This window comes from Doryrhamphus excisus, linkage group LG14 (assembly GCF_037039965.1).
Source record: "Doryrhamphus excisus strain RoL-2023G ecotype Guam linkage group LG14, RoL_Dexc_Guam_v1.1, whole genome shotgun sequence".
Classification (NCBI taxonomy): Eukaryota; Metazoa; Chordata; class Actinopteri; order Syngnathiformes; family Syngnathidae; genus Doryrhamphus; species Doryrhamphus excisus.
Window position 1 is genome coordinate 19,053,769 of NC_136370.1, and position 23,398 is coordinate 19,077,166.

The window sequence follows — 23,398 nt, forward strand, 5'->3', positions numbered from 1 at the left end:
TGGAGCCTATCCCAGCTGTCTTCGGGGCAAGAGGCGGGGTACACCCTGGACTGGTGGCCAGCCAATCACAGGGCACATATAGACAAACAACCATTCACACTCGCATTCATACCTATGGACAATTTGGAGTCACTAATTAACCTAGCATGTTTTTGGAATGTGGGAGGAAACCGGAGTACCCGGAGAAAACCCACGCATGCACGGGGAGAACATGCAAACTCCACACGGAGATGGCCGAGTGTGGAATTGAACTCGGGTCTGCCCGCTAAACACTCGTCCGCCATGTAGCCCTATCATCATTAGGCTAGTATTAGCCTGCTTATTGGCTTGCTTATTAGCCTGCTTTTGTCCTAGTATATGAAATTCATCTGAGTTTTTTTGGTTAAAAAAATCATTAAAAAAAAAAATTATAAAAAATATCAAATTATTTAGGGGGACATTTTAATGATGCCACTGCATCCATCCTTTTTCTATGCCTCTCATCCCTGTGGGGATGCTGGAGCCTATCCCAGCTGAAATCAAACGAGAGGCGGGGTACACCCTGGACTGGTGGCCAGCCAATCACAGGGCACATATAGACAAACAACCATTCACACTCACATTCATATAAACAATTTAGGTTCACCATTGAAACTAATTTGCATGTTTTGGAAAGAAAACCCACACACGCACGGGGAAAACATATGCTGGCTTGCATTGTGGAGGGATTTTTACAGCTGGTGTGCATTGCAGGGTGCTGCAGATGTGGAGTTCTAATAATACCTCAGACACTGCCACTTCCATATTAGAGTATTATATTCATAGTAGCGATGCCTTACACTTCAGTCTGATTGACCTCTGGCTGCCCTGTTTAAACTCCTATATTCTCATCACACGAGATCTCACGTGACAACTTACAGGTGACAACCCTACAGGCCAGATATCGTCTCCAAAGTTGACATTTCTAACTATATTTAATCTATATTTCAAAATAAAAATAGTCTTATTTCCAAAATGTATGTGCATTTACAGAAAATGCGATACCCATGCGTTGCTAGTTGGTTCTGAATGCTGTAATTTATGTTACATGTTACATGCTCATACGTGTTATATACTCCGATGCAGTAGATGGCGCTATACACATTCAAAGTCATGGCCGCAACCCTCCATTTAACTAAAAGAGGAAGAAGCGGCAACGCAAATGTGAAGAGGGAAAATTTAAAAGTGGTCGACGTCAATAAACAAAACACGCCTGAAAACAAGGAGAAAACGACAACAAAATGACGGAAAGGTCACAAATCGTATGCTGAATTTCAAAGTAAGTCTACTAACACTTTCCACTCAGAACATTTTGTCGTATTTTGCATTCGTTTCTGGTTGTTTAAACGGCAACTTTTGTAAAAGGTAGAACGCTCGGCGTGATGAGAAGCTTCCTTTTGTTGGGTTGCACATTTTTTCATAGTCTTCCTTTTTCCCCTTTCTATCTTTTGTTCACGCCTTCTATATTAGATCGACTTGATTATGACTGATTTAGTTTAGATTCGTGTGAAGATATGGGGAGTATTTGGGGGTTTTCGTAGCTAGGAGAGCAATAACGGGCTAAGCTAAGTTAAGCTATTGATTGCTAAACATGGCGCTGCCCACAATACACAGGGACGTGTTTTCACAAGGGCTTTAAAAAAAATACCACATTAACGACGGGAACTAATTGATTTCATGGTTTACGTTAAATTTTTTTAGCGTCGCATATGTATCACGGCTAGCCACGCCTCTTTGTTATGACGACAGACAGCATGGCTTCCACCAGAGTACACTGCTAAGATGCCGAAACGGTAGCCATCTTTTAAAGCAGCTGTAACCATGGTAACTGCGTCTGAATTCATAATGTGGTGTCTATGAAAGCGTCGCCGTTTCAAAATGTACCTCATTTAGAGATGGTGTCACCATTGCTACAAGGCAAACTTCTTCAAAGGTCCTGAGAGTTATGGGACAAATAAAAAAAAGTCACGACCATGAGCCGCAGGATCCGATTGGCTGTCCGTCAAGACACGTGACGATGCTCTTGTGAAGGCTGTTACTGATGACTAGTGCGGTCCAATCGCCCGTTTGGGATTTTTCACAAGCTATTGTCTTAAATGTTTCATCAGTTGATATACTGTCTATTTCAGTTGGTGGTTGTTTGCAGTAAATTGCATTTTTAATTTGGAATTCGAACTTAAAAGTAAACTTTTTTTTTTTGTTCCACTTATCTGGATTATTCACCGCGACTGAGACCATTAACTGTTGCTAGCTTAGATTGTTTCCGTGCTCATATTTTACTATTTTCCACCCACAGCATCTTATCGGATTGATTGGACAAATGTGACCTTTGACCCTGGAGGCTGTACACCCATTGAACAGCATGAAGAAAGTCAGACACTCGCAGGAAGTGGTAACCGGCAGCAAAATGGTGGACAAGTGTGAGTGATGATGATAATATCAGTTGATCCCGCCCCGCTTTTAGCCTTGTTTTAGGTCTGAATGAATGTATGGATATTGTATTTCGGGGGTCTCAAACACACGGCCCGCGGGCCAAATGTGGCCCGCAGGACACTAGTTTGAGGCCCCCGCCTTGATATGAAAGTTTAATGTTAGTTTGATATGGATGCTGTATGGTATCATGTACCCAGAAAAAATTATTACGTTTGATTAATGTTCATGTTAAAGGTTAAATAACTGTTAATAGTTATCCTCCCTATCCGTGTGGAAGTGGTAAGTTTTTGGCTATTTTTTTTTTGGCTATACGTAGAAAGGAAATAACCTGGTCTCAAAGGTTTCAAGTTGACATTTTTAGTAATATTGGTCTTTTCCCCCCATTTCATTGAGATAATCATTATTAAATAATGTTATATTTGAATGTTATTTTCTGTTCTGCAGGTTGTGTTCTGTGCAGAACCTCAGAGGACAACCCAGCCTTGTTTGGGGAGAAAATCACTGTGCAGGAGCACAACATGTCTGTGCACTACTTCTGTCTGGTTAGTGTGTGTGTGTGTGTGTGTGTGTGTGCGCGCACATGTGCGGGATGATATTTGATCTTCTCCTCTCAGCTGACGTCCTGTGGTGTCTACCAGCGAGGCGAGGACAACGAGGGCGTGTTTGGTTTCCTGGTGAACGACATCAAGCGGGAGATTCGACGCTCAGCCCGACTTGTTGGTTTCCTTCACGACCTTTTGACTCTTGACGATGTTATCACAGGGGTTAACCACCGTGCACGTTGTTGTTTTCCCGTGTGCATTTCAGACATGTTGTGCGTGTAAGAAGAAAGGCGCATGCGTGGGCTGTTATGTGAAAAGTTGCAGAAAGATGGTCCACTTCCCGTGTGGACGCAAGAGTAACTTCATATCCCAGTTTACTGAGAACTTCCCGTAAGCGCTGCACACGCTACACCAGTGATTTTCAACCTTTTTGGAGCCACGGCACGTTTTTTACATTGGAAAAATCTTGTGGCACACCACTAACCAAAAATGTTCCAAAATGTGACCATGACCTCACACGTGCATCAATAAGTCTATGGGAGGAACAAGGCAGGTGTTGCCACACGGACCAATATTACATTGCTCTGCCAGTCTTTACACCACAGACACTCCACAGTAGCCATGTTTTTACATCACCACTTTTTCTCTTTCCCAATCACCTTTCCGGGAAACAATGGTATCCATAGAAAGGAATATTCCAATCTCTTGTCTACATGCGTTTGTGAAAATCAACCAGAATAGTCAATAGGGCATGCCCAGTAAAACGTAAACATCAACATCACGTGATACCGGCTTCCCCGAGTTTTTCTTTCACTTGTCGGAATAACTCCGTATTGACAGTTTTTCGTCTGTCCAGTCTTGAAATTTAGTTTGAATCCAAAACAAACTTTGCTTAGTCCAGTGCCGATTGCTGGCCTCCATTTTTAAAAGTGAAGAACGTCTGGATCTGCGTGTTACGTCATATCTGAGCATGCGCTGAAAGAACGCACCCGGGATCAATTTAAACAGGAAAAGATCAAATTCAATCTTGATAATATTTTATCATTAAACTCAGGACATGTTTTATATAGATATATATTTTCTTTTTTAATAATAAAGTATAGAAGGGTTTAGATTCTGTTCCACAGATGGCGCTAATGCACACGAAAGCTGCTTGCCAACCGCCAATAAACAACAGAAGAAGAAGAACGCAGCCTGACAACTTTCCGTTTGAGCGGGTACAAGATACCTCAATCGGATTGGTTAAAGGAATATTCCATCCCTGTTCAATTCCGTTTGAGCAAATAAAGCAAAGTGAATTGGAATATTTGGGTCCATGTATACTATTGACATAATGGATATTGACATCATATTTGCAAAAGTGATATTGGATAATTCCTCACGGCACACCTGACGGTTTCTCAAGGTCCACTAGTGTGCCGCGGGACAGGGGTTGGAAATCACTGCGCTACAAATGGGCTAACCTTTCACCTGCAGTCTTAAAATAAAGTTTGTGTCTGTGTCCAGGTCTTACTGCTCTGACCACAGCCCCTCCCAGTCTGTGTGCGTGACCTCTGACCTCAGTCTCCCACAGTCATGCTCCGTGTGTTTGGACCACCTGGAGCCGGTCCTGTCTTACGACGTTCTCAAGTGTCCGTCCTGCCACAGCAGCTGGTTCCACCGAGATTGCGTGCAGGTAACCCGAACACATGATGGCGGACTTTTGTCACGCCGCCTGTCATCAAACGTGCTCGTATCGCTGACTGTGACTCGGCGTGCGTGTCTGTCCGTCAGCGCCACGCGCACAGCGCCGGCCTGTTCTTCTTCAGATGCACGCTGTGTAACAACAAGGACGAATACCAGGAAGAGATGCTGCGGATGGGAATATACATCCCGGAGAGGTTAGCGGAGCGCACACATCAACACGACCTCACCCTCGTGCACGCGTCATGCTACGCCTCTCTTTGCGTAGAGATGCATCCTGGGAGTTGGAGGCCAACGCCTACACGGAACTCCTGGAGGTCTACATGAACTGTGACGCCGACTTCTGCCTCAGCAACAACGGACGTGCACACTCTGCGAAGGCTGGGTAAGACCCGTGCGAGGTCACGTTCAAGGTCTGACTAATACCTCAGGTCTAAGATGTCATTGTTCTGTGTTGCCACGGCGACAACATCTTGCGTCTTTCAGGTGGTTTGAGGTAATCCGGTGTCGGCTGTGTGGATCCAGAGGGACTCACAGGAAGTGTTCTGGACTTAAGGTGGACACCAGAGACTGGGCTTGTCCTGAATGCTCCAAAGCCACCGACGGCAAAGGTCCCGCCACGCCAACATGGATGAATGATGGATGGATTCTGACTTTAACATGTTTGTGTCCAACAGCCTCCCTGGTTGCGTCTCCTCAGCGCGTTCCAAGGAGGCGCCTGCTGTCCAAACGTCGCCAACCCTCAGCTCCGTCATCCATCAGCAGCAAAAGGTAAACGACGTCCCGTAGTGGTCGTGTATGAGCTAGGCTACACTGTAGCTTGTGGCGTCTCTCAGGCCATCCTTACCAGCGGCGTCAGGATCTCCCGAAGAGCTCCTGCGGGCTTTAGCCCCACCGCGCCGCCACCCTCGGGCTGGGCTCCAGGTGGTGGTGAGCGGGGACCAAGCGCTGTCTGCTGCTCTGGAGCTGGTCAGGAGGCCGGACTTTGACCCCACACTCCACCTGTCCGTCAGGTACGTACGTTGATGCCGTGGGTGGGAGCGCACGCAGCGGCGGCGAATGCCTTTGTGTCAGCGTCCGTCATCTCCACGCAGGTTCAGAGACGAGCAGCAGAAGTTTCCCAACAGCCCTTGGAGCAGCGACATGGCCAGGCAGTACTTCTTCAAGCTTCTGGTGCAGCAGATTCAGGACTCGGCGCTGTTTGAGGGTCCGGATGGATGTAAAAACCTGGCGCTTGACTCTCAGGGTATGAGGTAGACATAGTAGGGGGGCGCAGTTGGGGGGGCAAAGCTTACACTGACTCTTTGTGGTGTCTTGCGCAGCCCTTCGGGATGACTTGTACTTTGACGCCGGCTGCCTGCTGGCGCTCGCTGTGGTGTGCGGCAGGTCGCAAGTCAGCTTTTTCTCACGCGCCCTCTATCAATGCTTGTTCAACTTCCCACCCAATCGCCCACTCGGCATTGCTCACATGACCCGGGACACGCACCTGAGCCACCAAGTCCGCAGGGTGAGAACCGCTTGGCCTTGCCTTTATTTCTGCAGAGACGTTGACAGCTGTGCTGATTGGCTGGTTTCAGATTGCCAACGCAGACTCGATGGATGAGCTCAGGGACGCCATGGCGGCCAGCAGGGATTTCCTTGACCTAGCGGGCTGCAGGCAACCAATCAGAAGCCTCCAGGAAAAAGATGCCCTGGTGGAGGACCTAGTGAGCTTCACGTTGATCACCAGGATGCAGCTCCCCCTGCAGAGGTGAGAAGCACTTGACACTGTGGGACAGCTCCACAAGACCAAAGACCAAAGATTGTCCTGTGTCCGCTTGCAGGTTTCGGGAAGGCCTGCAGACTCTTGGTGTCTTTGAGCAGGTGAGCTAGTGAGATGCACATCATCTTCTCCTGGAGCAGGGGTCTCAAACTCAATTTACCTGGGGGCCACTGGAGCTAGGGTCTGGGCAAGGCTGGGCCGCATCAGGTTTTCCAAAAAAAAAAAAAAACTTTATTAAAAACAGAAAAATATACAAACTTTTTCAGTGCTTTGGTTCCGATTTTCTACAAGAAAAGCTCTGATAAAACATTCCACTGTTCTCAAATATCTTCATTTTTATTTTTCTGCACAAAAGATGAAAAATAAGTAAACAAATCAAGAATAAAGAAATCAGTCAATCAGTAATTAATAATAATAAAATGGCAAATAATAAAAACTTAAGAAAGCACATATAGTTGGTGGGTAGACAAATGATTTTTTTCAGATTAAAATGAACAAAGCATTATTAGAGCCCTGTAGACATGACAAAACACGACTATAGTCACATTTATACTCTTTTTATTTACAACATATTGCGCAACTGCAGGGTCTTGAGACACATGCTAACTCGCAAACTAGAGAGCTAGCGACCTAAACGGTTGCCTTCGAGTTATTTCCTTTAAACTTAAATAGCCAAAAACTTACCACTTCCACACAGATAGGGAGGATAACTATTAACAGTTATTTAACCTTTAACATGAACATGAATCAAACGTAATAATTTTTTCTGGGTACATGATACCATACAGCATCCATATCAAACTAACATTAAACTTTCATATCAAGGCGGGGGCTTCAAACTAGTATCTTGTGGGACACATTTGGCCCGCGGGCCGCATGTTTGAGACCCCTGTCCTGGAGGGTTCTGATAGTGAGATGCACATCATCGTCTCCTGGAGGTTTCTGACCACATGCGATGTGCCCTGCAGGTGCAGCTTTTCCCATCTGTCTTGTGCAGCGTCTTCTGCGAGGCTGAGATCCAGCTGTCGGCGCAGATGCTCTCTGAGCTCTTCGTCGCCAATTTCTCACCGCAGGAAGAGCGCGTGAACAGCGAGACGGCTGTGGTCAGCTTCTGGAGACACTTCCTGTTTGAGTGCGAAGGTGGCGTTGGTCTTCTGTTCTTCGTCAAAGCGGCCCTGGTTGGTTTTGACACGCTTTGTCTTCCGCTCCTTCTCCAGTCGGGCGGAGCTCCGTGTCCCTGCAGGATCTCCTACACTTCAGCACAAGAACCGAGAGGCTGCCGGCCGCCGGTTTGGTCCCCCCTCCCTCCATCTCCTTCATCCACCCTCCGAGCTCCACCCACTGCGATAAGAAGGGACGTGCGGAGGAGGGCGTCTTCCCGCAGAGCAAGCCTGACAAGAACCTCCTCCTGCTGCCTGTCACCTCCTCCTATGGGGTGTTCAAAAGCTCCATGGAGCAGGCCATCAGCCACCACATGCACCTCCTGCCCAACGTAATGTAGAGTCAGTCAGGAGTCTGGTAAATGAAAGACAATAAGCAAAACACAAACATGAAAGCAACATTATTACTTTTACTTTGTTCTTATCAATGTATGCGTCTCTTTGTTTTTTAATATGCAAACGTGACTTTGTGGCTTAATGTTGTCTTAATGTCATGTGATCATCATTTACTTTCATTCAATGAACACTGTCTTTAGACATTTATTCAACAAATATATACAATATTTTAGACTATAAACATAAACGAAAACTGAAAAATATCGGTCTCAACACGCTAGTAGCGATCCTAAGATACTTGAATCAGTAGCTAGCATAAAGTTTAGGACAATTCCAAGGGCCATTAACTGACAGGTGCCCAAATAAATAGGTAAAATAATTTTGATACCTGGTTATGATTTGTTTTAGTCAGAAAACGACGAAAACAACATCCTGCAGTTGGAAGAAACAGTTAAGTATCCACATTGACGAAACGAAAGCTTCCATATTGACTGACCACCACTCATACACCCCCGCTACAAGGGATGGTTTGGTCCACTCCTACCATCACTGTGATTGTTAGCCTGTTAGGTGTGATGTGAAGTTGGGGCTGGCCGGTGATTGTTTTTGTCATGGAGCCCAGAATTCCTGGTGGTGCACCTGGTCAACCAGTTTCACCGAAAAACTCACGTACTTTGCCCTTTCCCATGGCACTCCAGTTTTAAGTTTGCCGTATTTTTAACTTTAATGAAAACAATAACAAACATCCTGTAGCCAAGCCAGTAAAGTAAGACCAGTCAAAATAACACTGTTGATCCACAGTAAACAGTTCTTTTTGGGGCGGGGGAAATATCAGATATATTTCAAACGTAAATGTTCGGCAGCCAGAAGGATAGCTGTCGGTTGTGGCAATCGTTCACGTAAATGGTATCAGAGTGACGCATCTTCGTTATTGCTTCCTCTTTGCTGACACGTCATCACAGAGTCGTCACCGCCAACAACATCCAACATGGCGGCGTCAGTACGCGACAAACAGTCAGGTCTGTTTAACTCTGCTTTTTACTCATTCGTACCCTTTTTCAGCGACATGCCTCCGTGGCAGTGGGCATTTAACAATGGAGCGCTTGTCGTGTATGACACAACACAAGTTTAAACGAGTGTCAAGCCTCGTTTAAACGAATTAGCTGCCATTAGCCAAATGACTGATGCTCTCTTTCCCAGCCACTCAACAAACTAGCTTTACAACATAACTTTGGTGCTAAAAGCGAGTGGACAATGGAAATGGATCATTGTTTTATCTAGAGTTCAACGGGACTGCATTCCTCACAGTGTGACGACTTCGAAATGAGAAGTGCTCTCAAGCAGAACAACCAAAGGATACGGGGGGCTACTTAGTTACATTTTGAACATGAAAGATGATAAAAGTAATCCAATGGAGGCCAACATTATTTCAAGTTATCTGTACAAAATGCCTACATCTTAGCCTTGTGCTTCTGCTTACATAGCAGTGTTTCCTATACATAAATGTTTGCCCCCAGGCCGCACTTTGGCGACCCCTAACTTTATTTAGGTTTGCACTTTCTCACTGTACTTATAAATGACACAATACAAAATGTAAGATCTTTAATTATGTGCTATAAATCAATCTTATCGTTTGTGTTTGATATCTTTAGTCGCTCTGAGGCGCATGTTGAACTTCAATGCTCCTCCTGTGAAGAACACCACAGCCGAGCCCGTATGGAAGGTAAAGTTTTTTTTTTTTTTTTTTTTTCTCGCTTTATTTGGGCAAATATATGAATCATAACAGTGCATTTCTTACATCAATCAAAATCAAAATATAACTTTCCATTATTTACATTTGTATTCAACCATCTGATAACAAGCCCAAAAGGAGTAGGCTGAAGCAAAAGCTTATAAATGCCTACCCCCTTTTGCAAGATATAATTATGTTCATGCCACTGTCTTGTTTCCCCTGTTATTATTATCATTGTATTATTATTATTATTATCATTATCCTTATTGTTATAATCTTTATCATTATTACCATCATTATAATCATCACTAATATTATTATTTTCATCATTGTAGTTGAAGATTTTGTGATTTTTTATTTTTAATTATTTAATTTTACAGACTTCATTGCTTCTTGTACAGTGTAGAAATTTCTTCTGTTTTATTTTCAGAAATCTCCAGTCTTTGTGTGTCAATTTATTAGCCCACTTTTTTGTGACATTTACTTATTTTCTGGATTGCATGTGTCTAATCTTGTGCATTAAAAAACAAGAACTTGAGACTGTGTCTGGACAGGTGACCAACCCAAACATCAGTTTCTTCTTGTTAAACCCTACCTGAGGTTTTTAGACGTGTTTATTAGTTTGTGTGTGTCTAGTCTTGTGCATTAGGAAGCAGGTTTTAGGTCTGTGCTCAAACCAATTTTTAAGCAGTGATGTCTTGCTGTCCATTATTACTATTTATTGTAAAGTAATAATTAATAATAATTAATGATGATAATAATAATGATAATCACTACCTCTATATTTATGCAAGTTAGCCTAGGTACCTCTAACAATTTATAGTTACAAAGGTATTAAGGTAATATTCTTACATTTCTCATATCAGTCAATCAGAGATTCCAGCAGAGATGACAAGACAGTAGAATGATCATTATTAAAATACTATTCCCACTTATATTTATAAACAGACACTTAGCTTATACTGTGTCACATTTCATCGAATTTACAACTAAATTAAATTCAGTAGTGCCACCAATGTAGACACTTTTTTTTTCTTTTTTTTTTTTGATTCTTCAATTGTACAAGTCAGGAGTATTACCGGTAGTCTCTTTTGTACACAATCTTAAGACAATACTGGCAACGTTTTTTGGGGTTTTTTGCTCATATGTGACTTGTAGGCCTCTTCACTTTGGAGATATACATTAGATATGAATCTCATTTACTGCACTCTGAAGGTTCGGGTCGTGTATATCCAATTTATATGCCGGGGAAAGGTACTCGCAAGTCCTCATCTACATACGCCTGTAAACAGCAAGTTCCCCACAAACTTCATACCATGCAGTGTGAATGTAGTAAACCAGGCTGAAGTGTCTTGTTTGTTCATTCATTCAGCGGTAGAAAACGAGGGTCACGGGCAAGAGGCGGGATCCACCCTGGACTGGTGGCCAGCCAATCACAGGGCACATATAGACAAACAACCATTCACACTCACATTCATACCTATGGACAATTTGGAGTGGCTAATTAACCTAGCATGTTTTTGGAATGTGGGAGGAAACCGGAGTACCCGGAGAAAACCCACGCATGCACAGGGAGAACATGGAAACTCCACACAGAGATGGCCGAGGGCGGGATCATCGAAGTCAGGTCTCCTAGCTGTGAGGCCTGCATGCTAACCAGTCGCCCGTCGTGTTTGTTGTGATTGTTTATTCTCGACAAAGAAACAAATGTTTATACCAATATTGGTGGTCATAAGACAAGGGGAGCGGCTCACATAATCAATTGTCATTGTGACCTTTGCTTGCTTTTAGGTGTTGATCTACGACCGCTTTGGTCAGGACATCATCTCGCCTCTGTTGTCTGTCAAAGAGCTGAGAGACATGGGCATCACACTGCACCTGTAATCAACACACACTCAAATATTGCTAGAAGTTCATATTTATATGGCAGGCAGTCAGTCTCCCGCCTGCACAGCCTCACATACAGTAGATGACGTGTTCCTAATGGAGTGTCTCTGTGTGTGCAGACTGCTTCATTCCGACAGAGATCCCATTCCTGATGTCCCGGCCATCTACTTTGTCATGCCCTCAGAGGAGAACATCGACAGGATCTGTCAGGTGTGCACGTTAGCCAACGCATGGTAACAAAAAGAAACGCATGCGCAGAACAATGTGTCATTTGTCCTGAAGGTGGCGACAAAGCCAACATGCTGCGACCACTCAACTCAATGAAGGACTTTTGTGTTAATGGGGTGGTTTGTGTGTTTGAGTAGGACTTGAGGAACCAGTTGTACGAGTCGTACTACCTGAACTTCATCTCGGCCATCAGTAGAAGTAAACTGGAGGACATTGCCAGCGCCGCTCTGGCTGCCAACGCCGTCAGTCAAGTTACCAAGGTTACCATGGTTACTCTTGAAAGATATCCCTAACGTGTTAATTATCGCTGACCGCTGGTGTGTGTGTGTGTGTGTGTGTGTCAGGTGTATGACCAGTACCTGAACTTCATCACTCTGGAGGACGACATGTTCATCCTCTGCCATCAAAACAAGGAGCTCATTTCCTACCACGGTAACCGAGTGAACCCACGAGCGACGCCATGTAACCCACATTAAAACCATGCTGTTGTGTCCTCCCGCAGCTATCAACAGAGGAGACGTCCAGGACACGGACATGGAGGCCATCATGGACACGATCGTGGACAGTCTCTTCTGCTTCTTCGTGACTCTGGGTGTGACCCTGTTCGCTGATACTTCAGGCTCATCCGAGTGTCCCATGTGCGCTTTGACCTGATTGGTGTGTTTGTTTGTGCGAGCAGGCGCCGTGCCAATCATCCGTTGTCCTCGTGGGAACGCAGCAGAGATGGTAGCCATGGTGAGTGAACCAGCACTGAGATGTACCATTAAATTAGCGAGGCGCTCCACGTTTTGACTATGAGGACACACTCAGTTTTTTCATTTGCTTTCTGTTACGAATGTTTGTGTAACACTTGGTGTGTTCGTGTCTCGCAGAAGCTGGACAAGAAGCTTCGTGAGAACCTGCGTGACGCCAGAAACAGCCTCTTCACAGGAGACAACATGGCCGCCGGACAGTTCAGGTAAAGCAAAGGTGGTCAGAGCTGATCTCCCATCATGCATTGCCCTCCTGTCCCTTCCTGCGCAGCTTCCAGAGACCTCTGTTTGTTCTGGCCGACCGCAACATCGACATGGCCACGCCCCTTCACCACACCTGGACCTATCAGGCGCTGATCCACGATGTGCTGGTGCGCCGTCAACGTACCTGTGGAAAGTTTGACAAGTAGAAGAAAAGGTCCGAGCTTGTGACTCTGTCCACCAGGACTTCCATCTCAACAGGGTGATGATGGAGGAGGGCATGGGGGCGGAGCAGTCTCCTGCCGGCGCCAGGCCGAAAAAGAAGAGCAGGAGGACGTATGACCTGACGGCTGCAGACAAGTTCTGGCAGAAGCATAAGGGCAGGTGAGTCCATGAAGACCCGACTGGGCCCACTTGCAGTACTGTTTAGTGACTCACCTCGTGTCGCAGTCCCTTTCCAGAGGTGGCCGAGTCGGTCCAGGAGGAGCTGGACACCTATAGAGCGCAGGAGGATGAGGTCAAACGTCTGAAGAGCATCATGGTGAGGGACCGGCCGGCTCTGCATGGACCTTCGCTCCTTCGCTCGGGATTGACAGCTGAAGTTTTTGTGTCTTTGTGGGTAGGGCTTGGAGGGCGAGGACGATGGCGCCATTAGCATGCTGTCAGACAACACCGCCAAGCTCACCTCTGCTGTCAGGTACTCACCCGACCCGCTGCTTAATGTGTAGTGAGATGCGTCGTCTGGCAGCAGAGCTTCTCTACAGATTTTTCTGTGCTACTTAGCGATGTATTTTCAATTACATACATTTACCAGATGCTTAGCAAATAGTGTTTGGAGAACTAGACATAATTAGTATAACAACAACATATTTGGAGTCCACGGTCCAGAAGCTAGATGCATAGTTCTAGCTAGCTAGTTAGCAAACATGCCGGCATCAATTGGCGTAGCCTGTGTCAAACTATCCAACCGAAATCATTGGTTTTACAGACTTGTGTTGATTCTCATGGCTCAATACGGGTGTCGTCAACCCAGCTCGATCGACACAGCACACATGCACATTCATGTCAGCTTTGTGTTGTCATGTCACCGCTAAACTCGTTTGTGTTTCTGTTGTTGCGTAGCTCTCTCCCTGAACTGCTGGAGAAGAAACGTCTGATTGACCTCCACACCAACGTGGCCACCGCCGTGCTGGACCACATCAAGGTAGCACATCGGCATCCAACATACAGTATGGCTGTGGTCCATCACGCCACAGCATAACAATGACGGAATGTTCCGGTACTAGTTATAGTTAAATAGTTATAATTTTACTACTCACTGCCAAATGTTCTCGACCTGAAACACACGAAAGAGCGAACAGTTGGTCGTCGCTCCAACACAGCAGTTTATTTATTTCTTCTTCTACACAACTACAACCATCGAGCCATTCAAGCATGCTCTGCTACTTGACAGGAAATAGGCATATTAAGATAATATATATAACAAAAATATACATCCATTTTGTTCCTTCACCCATTCTTTTGTCTATGTACTTCACTTGCACCTAAAATGGGTGCTAAAGGCGGCCAGGCCTCGGTTCTCACCGCTAGGCCTGTTAGCATTAGCAAATATACACAGACTTTTTTTTTTCTCCTCACATAAACAATTAATATACATTACGGAGGCATCAAAAGTCACTCTACATGACTATACTACATATCGTGGTGTACTTAAAAACACTTCTTTTTCACCAACCTGAAACACACGAAAGAGCGGGAACAGTTGGCCTCCATTTTGTTCCTTCACCCATTCTTTTGTCTATCTACTTCACTTGCATCTAAAATGGGTGCCAAAGGCGGCCAGGCCTCGGTTCTCACAACTAGGCCTGTTAGCATTAGCGAATATACACAGACTTTTTTTTCTCACATAAACAGCTAATATACCTTACAGAGGCGTCAAAATCACTCTACATGTCTATACTACATATCGTGATGTACTTAAAAACACTTCTTTTTCACCAACCTGAAATACACAAAAGAGCGGGAACAGTTGGTCGTCTCTCCAACACAGCAGTTTATTTCTTTCTTCTTCTATGCAACTACAACCATCGAGCCATTCAAGCATGCTCTGCTACTTGACAGGAAATATGCATATTAAGATAATATATATGTAAGAAAAATATACACTGAAATATACATCCATTTTGTTCCTTCACCCATTCTTTTGTCTATCTACTTCACTTGCACCTAAAATGGGTGCTAAAGGCGGCCAGGCCTCGGTTCTCACCGCTAAGCCTGTTAGCATTAGCGAATATACACATGTATATACACTTTATTTTCTCACATAAACAACAAATATACATTACAGAGGCATCAAAAGTCACTCTATATGACTATACTACATATCGTGGTGTGCTTAAAAACACTTCTTTTTCACCAACCTGAACCACACGAAAGAGCGGGAACAGTTGGTCGTCTCTCCAACACAGCAGTTCATTTATTTCTTCTTCACCGCTGTGTGGCCTTCCCAACAACCAAGCCGCAACGCCCCCCTGTGGCGGCACTGTGCAACAGCACCGAGCAGCGAAAGTGCCATACTTTCAACCACAAATTATAGGAAGATTAAATGAAAACCACTTTGTTTTTTGTGGGTTTTTTTTCGCACCTTTACACATTTGTGTCCCTTCAGAGTCGAAAGCTGGATGTTTATTTTGAATATGAGGAGAAACTGATGAGCAAGTCCACTCTGGACAAATCACTTCTGGACATCATCAGTGACCCTGATGGTACGTACACACACACACACACACACAAATACATATATGTTGAATTGGTTTTGATGGGTGTGTGTGTGCGTGTGTGTGTCAGCTGGCACTCCTGAAGACAAGATGCGACTCTTCCTCATCTACTACATCACAGCTCAGCAGCCTCCTCCTGAGGTAAGACCTAAATGGATGATAACAGACCTAGCTGTCCTAGCTCTCCTTAGCTGTGCGCTAACCACTCGACCGCCATGCAGCCCATATTCGCATATTAACAATAATTCATGGTTCCATTTATCACAGTGGGTCTTCCAGGTCCTGATGCAGCAAAACAGTCCCAGACCATCACACTACCACCACCATATTTTACTGTTGGAATAATGTTCATTCATTTTCTACCGCTTATCCTCACGAGGGTCGTCACCGGCTGTCTTCGGACGAGAGGCGGGGTACACCCTGGACTGGTGGCCAGCCAATCACAGGGCACTTAAAGACAAACAACCATTCACACTCACATTCATACCTATGGACAATTTGGAGTGGCTAATTAACCTAGCATGTTTTTGGAATGTGGGAGGAAACCGGAGTACCTGGAAAAAACCCACGCATGCACGGGGAGAACATGCAAACGCCACATAGAGATGGCCGAGGGTGAAATTGAACTCAGATCTCCTAGCTGTGAGGCCTGCGTGCTCACCACTTAACCGCCGTGCAGCACATTATGTATTTATTAAACAAAATAGTCCTTTTTTAATTTTTCTCAACTCACAGCGACGGCAGATACAAATAACTTTGGTCCTGTTGAAAGAGCCATCTGACAGGTCTTTGGAGCTAAACGTACGCCGAAGATCAGGATGAGTGCATATTATTTGCGCATCTAAAAAAAGAACTCGTTAAAGAAAATTTCCGTACCGCGTTAACTTTGGCAGCCCTAATTGGGTATATGATGTACTCGTAAAGCGGTTTGGACCTTCAGGCGGCAGCTAGCGTTTTAAAGCGAACGGTGTGTGCATGCCAGAAATGGACATTCCAGGCTGTGCAAAGTGAGTCTGCCAGGGATGAGAGCAGCGACATTCCGTGTTGTAAATCAAGTCCCCGGTGTCTTTTCTAAGAGGAGAGGAATGCTTTTTTATTCTTTATTATTCTTCTTATGGACCTTCTTCACTTTCCAAATATGCAAATCTTTGTGGTCTCACTAGAACTTTGTGTCTTTGTTCCGTTTTTTCAGTCAGACTTGGAACAGTATAAAACGGCTCTGTTGGACGCTGGCTGTGACCTTTCACCCCTCAGCTACATCAAACAGTGGAAGTGAGTGTGTTTTATTCATCGGAGTCCTTGGAACAACACAACAAGCTGGGTTGATTTGCTACACACACACACATTCATTAATGTCAGAGGGAAGGGACAGGACGGGACATACCTTAACAAGTCAACAACACCCAACAGGGGGCTTGACGCCTTGCTCAAGGGCTCGGTGCTGAGGACGTGAAGTGAAGAAGCAGGTGTCCCTCAAGCTTTCCCACTTTCCATACTTTGGTCCAAGTGCCTCGCTGCAGTCGGAGCGGGTGAATGTAAACTCATATGGAAGGAAAGTCCAGCCTCCCAGAGGAGTTCTCTAGACTTAAAGATGTTGTGGGAAGTGATTTAGACTCGAGCTTATCCTTCTTGGACACAACTTGACGTGTCCCCGAAAAACCTCTGCAAAGTTTTAACTTCAGGCGAAGGACAAAGAAAACACTCTTTAAGTTCTGTTAAGTGTTTCAAAGTTAGCACGGCGGAACTTTGGTTTGTGTTTACCCCGGTTAGCGTGTTTTCCGGAACTGTACGCCTCTGATTAGCATGGTTAGCATACAATATGGTGCATGTTCTGAATGTATTTATACCACAAAACAACCTTCTTGCCACTACAGGGAAACGGCAACTGGAAGTCAGCTCTGACACCTGTCTATGATGTCATCAGTGACTGACACTGTAGTTCTTTGCTAACTAACACAGTTACGCCGCAGGTTTCGGAAATGTTAACACACAACACGTTTATATAGTGTTACAAAATATGTTTTTACATGCCTAAAACAATTCAAAATGTATATATATGATAAATGAAAGGGTTAAATGAACTTTAACCTTCACTGAAGATGTGATTCTTGGCAGAGACGTGATGTGAGTATTTCTTTATTCAACGTTGGACATTCATTCATTCATTTTCTACCGCTTTTCCTCACGAGGGTCGCAGGGGCGGGGTACACCCTGGACTGGTGGCCAGCCAATCACAGGGCACATATAGACAAACAACCATTCACACTCACATTCATACCTATGGACAATTTGGAGTCTCTAATTAACCTAGCATGTTTTTGGAATGTCGGAGTATCCATGCAAACTCCACACAGAGATGATTGACGGTGGAATTGAACCCTGGTCTTCTAGCTGTGAGGTCTGCACGCTAACCACTCGTCCACCATGCAGCCCCAACTTTGGACAACAATTATGTAAATTAAACAATTATGTACATTAAAACAGCAACCCACATCCACAAATAAATGTAATAAATAATAAGTCTTGTTGGTGAGAATTGGCTTATTAAGGCATTGATGCATGTAGCAGCTGTTAGCACTTAGCTAGGACAGGGTTGTTGTGCAACATGCAGCTTATTTATGCTTCTGCTGAAATGGCTCTTTTGATGCTAGAGGTTGCAGACTCCTGAGCTAGGGGATGGTATCATCTAAGCACGAAGAACGTCAAATTCCCTAATTTATTATTTATTCAGAACATGTTGACAGAACTGTCAGATGTCGACATTGGACAAAGATGTAGAAGATGTCTGGTGGGATGCATTGTGCGGTTCTACACGGATACATTTGTACTTCCTGGCTGGCTGTGACAGAAATGAACAGCCAATCACGTTGTTTCATTTTGCTGCACAGGGCCTTTACCAAGATGGCCGGCACTTCAGCCAACTATGGCAACAGCGGGGTCAAGCCGATGGGGTAAGTCCGCCTCCTGATGCCTTCTAGTATTCTTTGTGATTACCAGCCTTACCCTGTCCTCCCGTTTGTCCGTATTGTCTCACCCTCTCCTCACTCCCCCGCCCATTCTTGCAGGCTCTTTTCCAGAGTGATGAACAGCGGCTCGCAGTTGGTCATGGAGGGAGTGAAGAACCTGGTGCTCAAACAACACGTGAGTCCCCCCCCCACTCCCATCCCTCGCGCCTGCACAAGTAATTTACTCATCTTCTACAGCAGAGCAACATGATGTCGTTAAAGTCGCATCAAATCACTTAAAGGAGGTCTCTCAAATTCAACTTACCGGGTTAGTGCATCAAGTATTCAGTCTGGTATCAGGTTTCAAGCAAGTGACTTACGTCAACAAAAAACAGAGGAAGCTGTCACCAACCTTAGCCAGGATGGGGCGTAAGTGATAAAAAGACGGTCGTGGGAACATCACCTTGCTGAGGGGACGTTTATTTGGGGCAAGCGGTAACCATGACGGAATTTGCAATGAGCTTGTCACGACCTGGACAGGTCATTACCGTAATTTCCCGACTATAGAGCGCACCTGATTATAAGCCTCACCCGCTACATTTTTAGAGGAAAACCGATTTTGTACATACACAAGCCGCACCTGCCCACATTAAAACATGTAAACATATTTACAAAGAAAGACGGCTTTTATTCCCTCCTGAAAGCTTTTTTCGTCTTTTTACATTGCTCCAGTTCTTCCCGCTGCCGTTTCCACCGTCTTATAGCGGCTTATAGTCCGGAATTTACAGTAGTCAAAAAAATATATATACAGTAAAGTCTCGTTATATCGATATCGGTTATAACGAATTACTACTTATTACGATACTATTTTCATTTCCCGGCAAATTTCTAGTCTTTTATGATATAATTAGTTCCGTTAGTACGATACCCGGTTATTATGATAATCCGGTTACTACGATGCCCGCCAGCCAATTTGGTCTGCTTATATCGATACAAAAGCAGCTTAAATCAATCTTTGCTTAAGGATTTCAATACCAAAAAAGAACACGGCGAGCGGCTGCTTCCAGTCAACACCAATTCCCGCACTTCCTGGTTCACAGGTCATGCTCAACCCACCCCACATAGCTGGCCAAACACATGCCTGTATAGAATCTATACACACGAGAGAAACCACGAACGCAGTTGGTTCTTCTGTTGCAGGCATGTTGGCGGGTTGGAGGCGGGTTGAGCATGACCTGTGAACCAGGAAGTGCGGGAATCGGTGTGTGTGCTGTGCTCTGGTGGTGGAAGTGTGAAAAATAAAGTTGACTGGAAGCAGCCGTTCGCCGTGTTCTTTTTTTGGTATTGAAATCCTTAAGCAAAGATTGATTTAAGCTGCTCGACATTGTTCTATACTATAGAACAATGTCCAGTGCATTATTGCCCACTTTTAATGCAGTTCGGCGCAGGATCGGATATATGGATAGTCTGGTTATATCGGTATTTTTTCCGACTCCCGAGAATGAGACTTTACTATATAAATATATATAAATATATATATATATATGACTGACTGAGGCTAAATGGGATGTGTTTTCTGTGGAAAAACTGCCCATTTTTGTAGAGAAAAATAAATTTCTGTGGTCCGCACGGTGGTGGGTGGACAAAAGATGCTTGCAGGATGAAATCATGTGTAAATATTGTCTTCTGTTTTAGTCATCCTCGCACTGTGTGTGTGTGTGTGTGTGTGTGTGTGTGCACGCACGTCTCCGCGGGTGAAGAACAACACAAGCAAATCATCTTTTATTCGAATGTCTAAGTCGCCGTCAACACTAACTAGTCTTTTCAAGTCATGTGACTTACTTGATGTCATATTTGCTCCTCTTGATACGTCTGTGTCACAATCATATTTTGAGAACAGTTTTTACGTCTTCCAGAACCTTCCGGTCACTCGAATCCTCGACAACCTGATGGAGATGAAGTCACACGCTGTGAGTTTGAACGACACGATCAAAGATGTTTGCTGTATGGGATGAGAATGAAAGACAACATGTTCTGTGTGTGTTCACGTGTGTCCTCTGTGACTTCCTGTCTGCATGCTAATGGATGCTAATGACATCCTGACCGTGTCCATTGCGAATATGAAAGGCGACCTGTTATGCTATTACTTATTAGCACTTTTCTGACCTCTAAATGTAGCTACAATGTTATTATTGTTTATAGTTATATGTTTATATTATATTATTATTTATTATATATTATATGTTTATAATTATTGTGTTAAACGATGCTAAACTTTCAGATAATGAAGTTAGCCCTGAGAGATGTTCGGGATGGCTCAAAACTCTTGGTTTCAGAGGGCGTTGTAAAATTGGAGATTAGTGATGTCACACGTAGGCGGGCTTCCTTATATGGGCGTGTGCTGAAGGCGAGATAGATACGCTCATTGTTAGCAATGGCTCCCCAAGAAGTGTTTATTTGGGTGTTAAGGAAAGCTACATTTGTGTACAATTCCTAACGAATTCCTAATCCGTCAACGGGATTTCACACTGGACTATTTTGTCAACATGGGCCAGTATGGAGCTGGACTAGCCGAAAAACTGTTGCTGAAGCCTGACGCCTTTCCAACATTACATGGTTGTATCGAGGAGTCATAAGATCAAGCAATAAGTCACAATTTATCAGTGTCCTAATGTGTTTATGTTGTGCAAGTCATGGAACAAAAGCGCTTGTCCGTGTAGCATTATAGAGTGTGCATACTGCAAGCAGGGTTTCTAATAATTACACTTAATAATTACACATTACACTTTACCGATGCTGTAGAAAAACTAACGCAAAAATTCTGAAGCTACTTACCATTGAGAGAAACTTCAGACTGTCCAGTCTCTACTTCCTGATCGGATTCGGGATCCAACACATATGGTTCTATGTTAAAATCAGACATTAAAAAAAAAGATAAATCTGTTTATTTTTATTTGATCAACTCCTATAATCTTACCACTTGGGAGTGTGACCAACCACAGTGGAGTGGGCGTGCCTGGAGGCGGGCCATAGGAGGAATACATTAAAACAGACCGAAGCATGACATTCAAAGAAATACAGCTGGAATAGGTGCTGATTCTGGAAGATCCCGAAGGTTTTCTGTGCTGATTATGTATAGCTGCTCTTTAATTTAATACAAAGTGCCGAAAAAATCTGCATAATAGGTCCAGCTGCCAGTCATGTGACCAGTGTCCTCTTGTGTCTTCTTCCAGGAGACGGATGATTATCGATATTTTGACCCCAAGATGCTACGAGGCAGCGAAAGGCAAGCACACACACACACTCACACACACACACCCTCTCGTGCTGTGACGTTATAGTGTGATGTCATGTGACCGACTGTTGCCATTGTGTCCTCAGTTCCATTCCCAGAAACAAGAACCCATTCCAGGAGGTGAGTTGATTGATGGATTGATTGAAGCAAGTAAACATTTTTATTGTACACAAATCTCCGATTTGAGTTTGTGTGGAGTTTGCATGTTCTTCCCGTGCGTGCGTGGGTTTTCTCCAGGTACTCCGGTTTCCTCCCACATTCCAAAAACATGCTAGGTTAATTAGCCACTCCAAATTGTCCATAGGTATGAATGTGAGTGTGAATGGTTGTTTGTCTATATGTGCCCTATGATTGGCTGCCAACCAGTCCAGGGTGTACCCCGATAGGCTCCAGCATACCCCCGCGAGCCTAATTGGGATAAACGGTATAGAAAATGAATGTATGGATCAGTAATAATTTGTAAGATTAATGTAATCGTCCATCCGGTGAAATGTGTTATTGTGACAGGCATATTCCAGATATAGATATCATACATAATGCAGATATTTTTACATTCAATATACAGTAGTTACTCCAGACTCCATTCACTGTGCAATATTAAGGGCTCTAAATGCAATATACTAAGTTCTATGTGAAGTATTTCCATAATTCCTCATATTAACTCACTTTAAAGTCACTTTAACTCAAGATCTCATAGTGTATAGGCTGGTCATATATCTCATCTCGTTTCATATTACTTTTTATACCTGACTGCTGTGCCCCGCCCCGCTTTTACTCATGTTTTAACTGTGTATTAACCAATGAATGTTGTATTTTGGTGTGTCTTCTATTCTGTTTACTTGCTTTATTCAACTCCATTCTTCTGTAAAGTGTCTTTGAGTATTTTGAAAAGGGCTATACAAATAAAATGCATTATTATTATTATTATTATAAAATTTTCTACATACTGTATTTGTATATAACTCTGGGAAAAACTGTTCATTTTGTTAATACTTGGGCTGTTTATATTGTTTATTTTTCTATATTGTGTATTTTGTACCGCTTAACTGATTCTGTACTGTGCACTGAGGGACAAATAAAGGCTTAGCTTAGCTTAGCTTAGCTTAGCTTAGTTTAGCTTATAACACTTGTTTTTGTTCTTTCAGGCTATTGTGTTTGTGGTGGGAGGAGGAAACTACATCGAGTACCAGAACCTGGTGGACTACACCAAAGTACGTCACAACCTCATTAAGTACCTTCCAGTTTAAACATGTCCACTAATGCTACTGTGTGTGTGTGTGTGTGTGTGTGTGTGTGTGTGTGTGTGTGTGTGTGTACAGTCTAAACAAGGCAAGAAGATCATTTATGGCTGCAGTGAGCTCTTTAATGCAGCTCAGTTCATCAAACAAGTGAGTTCATTTTTAACGTTTTTTTTCTCAAACACGTACTTGACTTCTTTTAATGTGTGTGTGTGTGTGTGTGTGTGTGTGTGTGTGTGTGTGTGTTGACAGCTGTCACAGCTGGGCCAAAAGTGACGTGGATGCTCAGCAACAACAACAACATGTGAACGTGGTCCACTTGTGTACCGTGTCGAGACGAATAAAGTGAAGAAACTGACTTCCTGTTTATGTCTTTAGTGGCTGGAGACATCAACTGTCAAAAGCAAGA

At 44.0% G+C, this 23,398-nt stretch overlaps 2 protein-coding genes across 2 annotated transcripts; both read left to right on the top strand.

The window, feature by feature from the left end:
- The first annotated feature begins 1,095 nt into the window (after positions 1-1,095).
- On the top strand, positions 1,096-7,939 carry g2e3 (G2/M-phase specific E3 ubiquitin protein ligase). The gene is made up of 17 exons (XM_078796350.1): positions 1,096-1,297; positions 2,315-2,438; positions 2,896-2,993; positions 3,066-3,167; positions 3,259-3,383; positions 4,500-4,668; positions 4,767-4,873; positions 4,945-5,061; positions 5,163-5,287; positions 5,354-5,447; positions 5,513-5,689; positions 5,771-5,922; positions 5,999-6,183; positions 6,254-6,426; positions 6,500-6,539; positions 7,407-7,616; positions 7,682-7,939. Exons 2-17 carry the CDS (start codon positions 2,381-2,383, stop codon positions 7,937-7,939), a joined length of 2,190 nt encoding a protein of 729 aa, XP_078652476.1. The 5' UTR covers positions 1,096-1,297; positions 2,315-2,380.
- An 824-nt stretch (positions 7,940-8,763) lies between these two features.
- On the top strand, positions 8,764-23,397 carry scfd1 (sec1 family domain containing 1). The gene is made up of 25 exons (XM_078795885.1): positions 8,764-8,953; positions 9,587-9,657; positions 11,458-11,546; positions 11,673-11,763; positions 11,919-12,041; positions 12,126-12,213; positions 12,284-12,373; positions 12,461-12,516; positions 12,654-12,739; positions 12,805-12,904; positions 12,979-13,118; positions 13,185-13,275; positions 13,358-13,431; positions 13,857-13,938; positions 15,403-15,499; positions 15,582-15,652; positions 16,704-16,783; positions 18,400-18,462; positions 18,577-18,652; positions 20,373-20,426; positions 21,690-21,742; positions 21,838-21,871; positions 22,897-22,962; positions 23,071-23,139; positions 23,242-23,397. Exons 1-25 carry the CDS (start codon positions 8,923-8,925, stop codon positions 23,263-23,265), a joined length of 1,899 nt encoding a protein of 632 aa, XP_078652011.1. The 5' UTR covers positions 8,764-8,922; the 3' UTR covers positions 23,266-23,397.
- The last annotated feature ends 1 nt before the right edge of the window (position 23,398 follows it).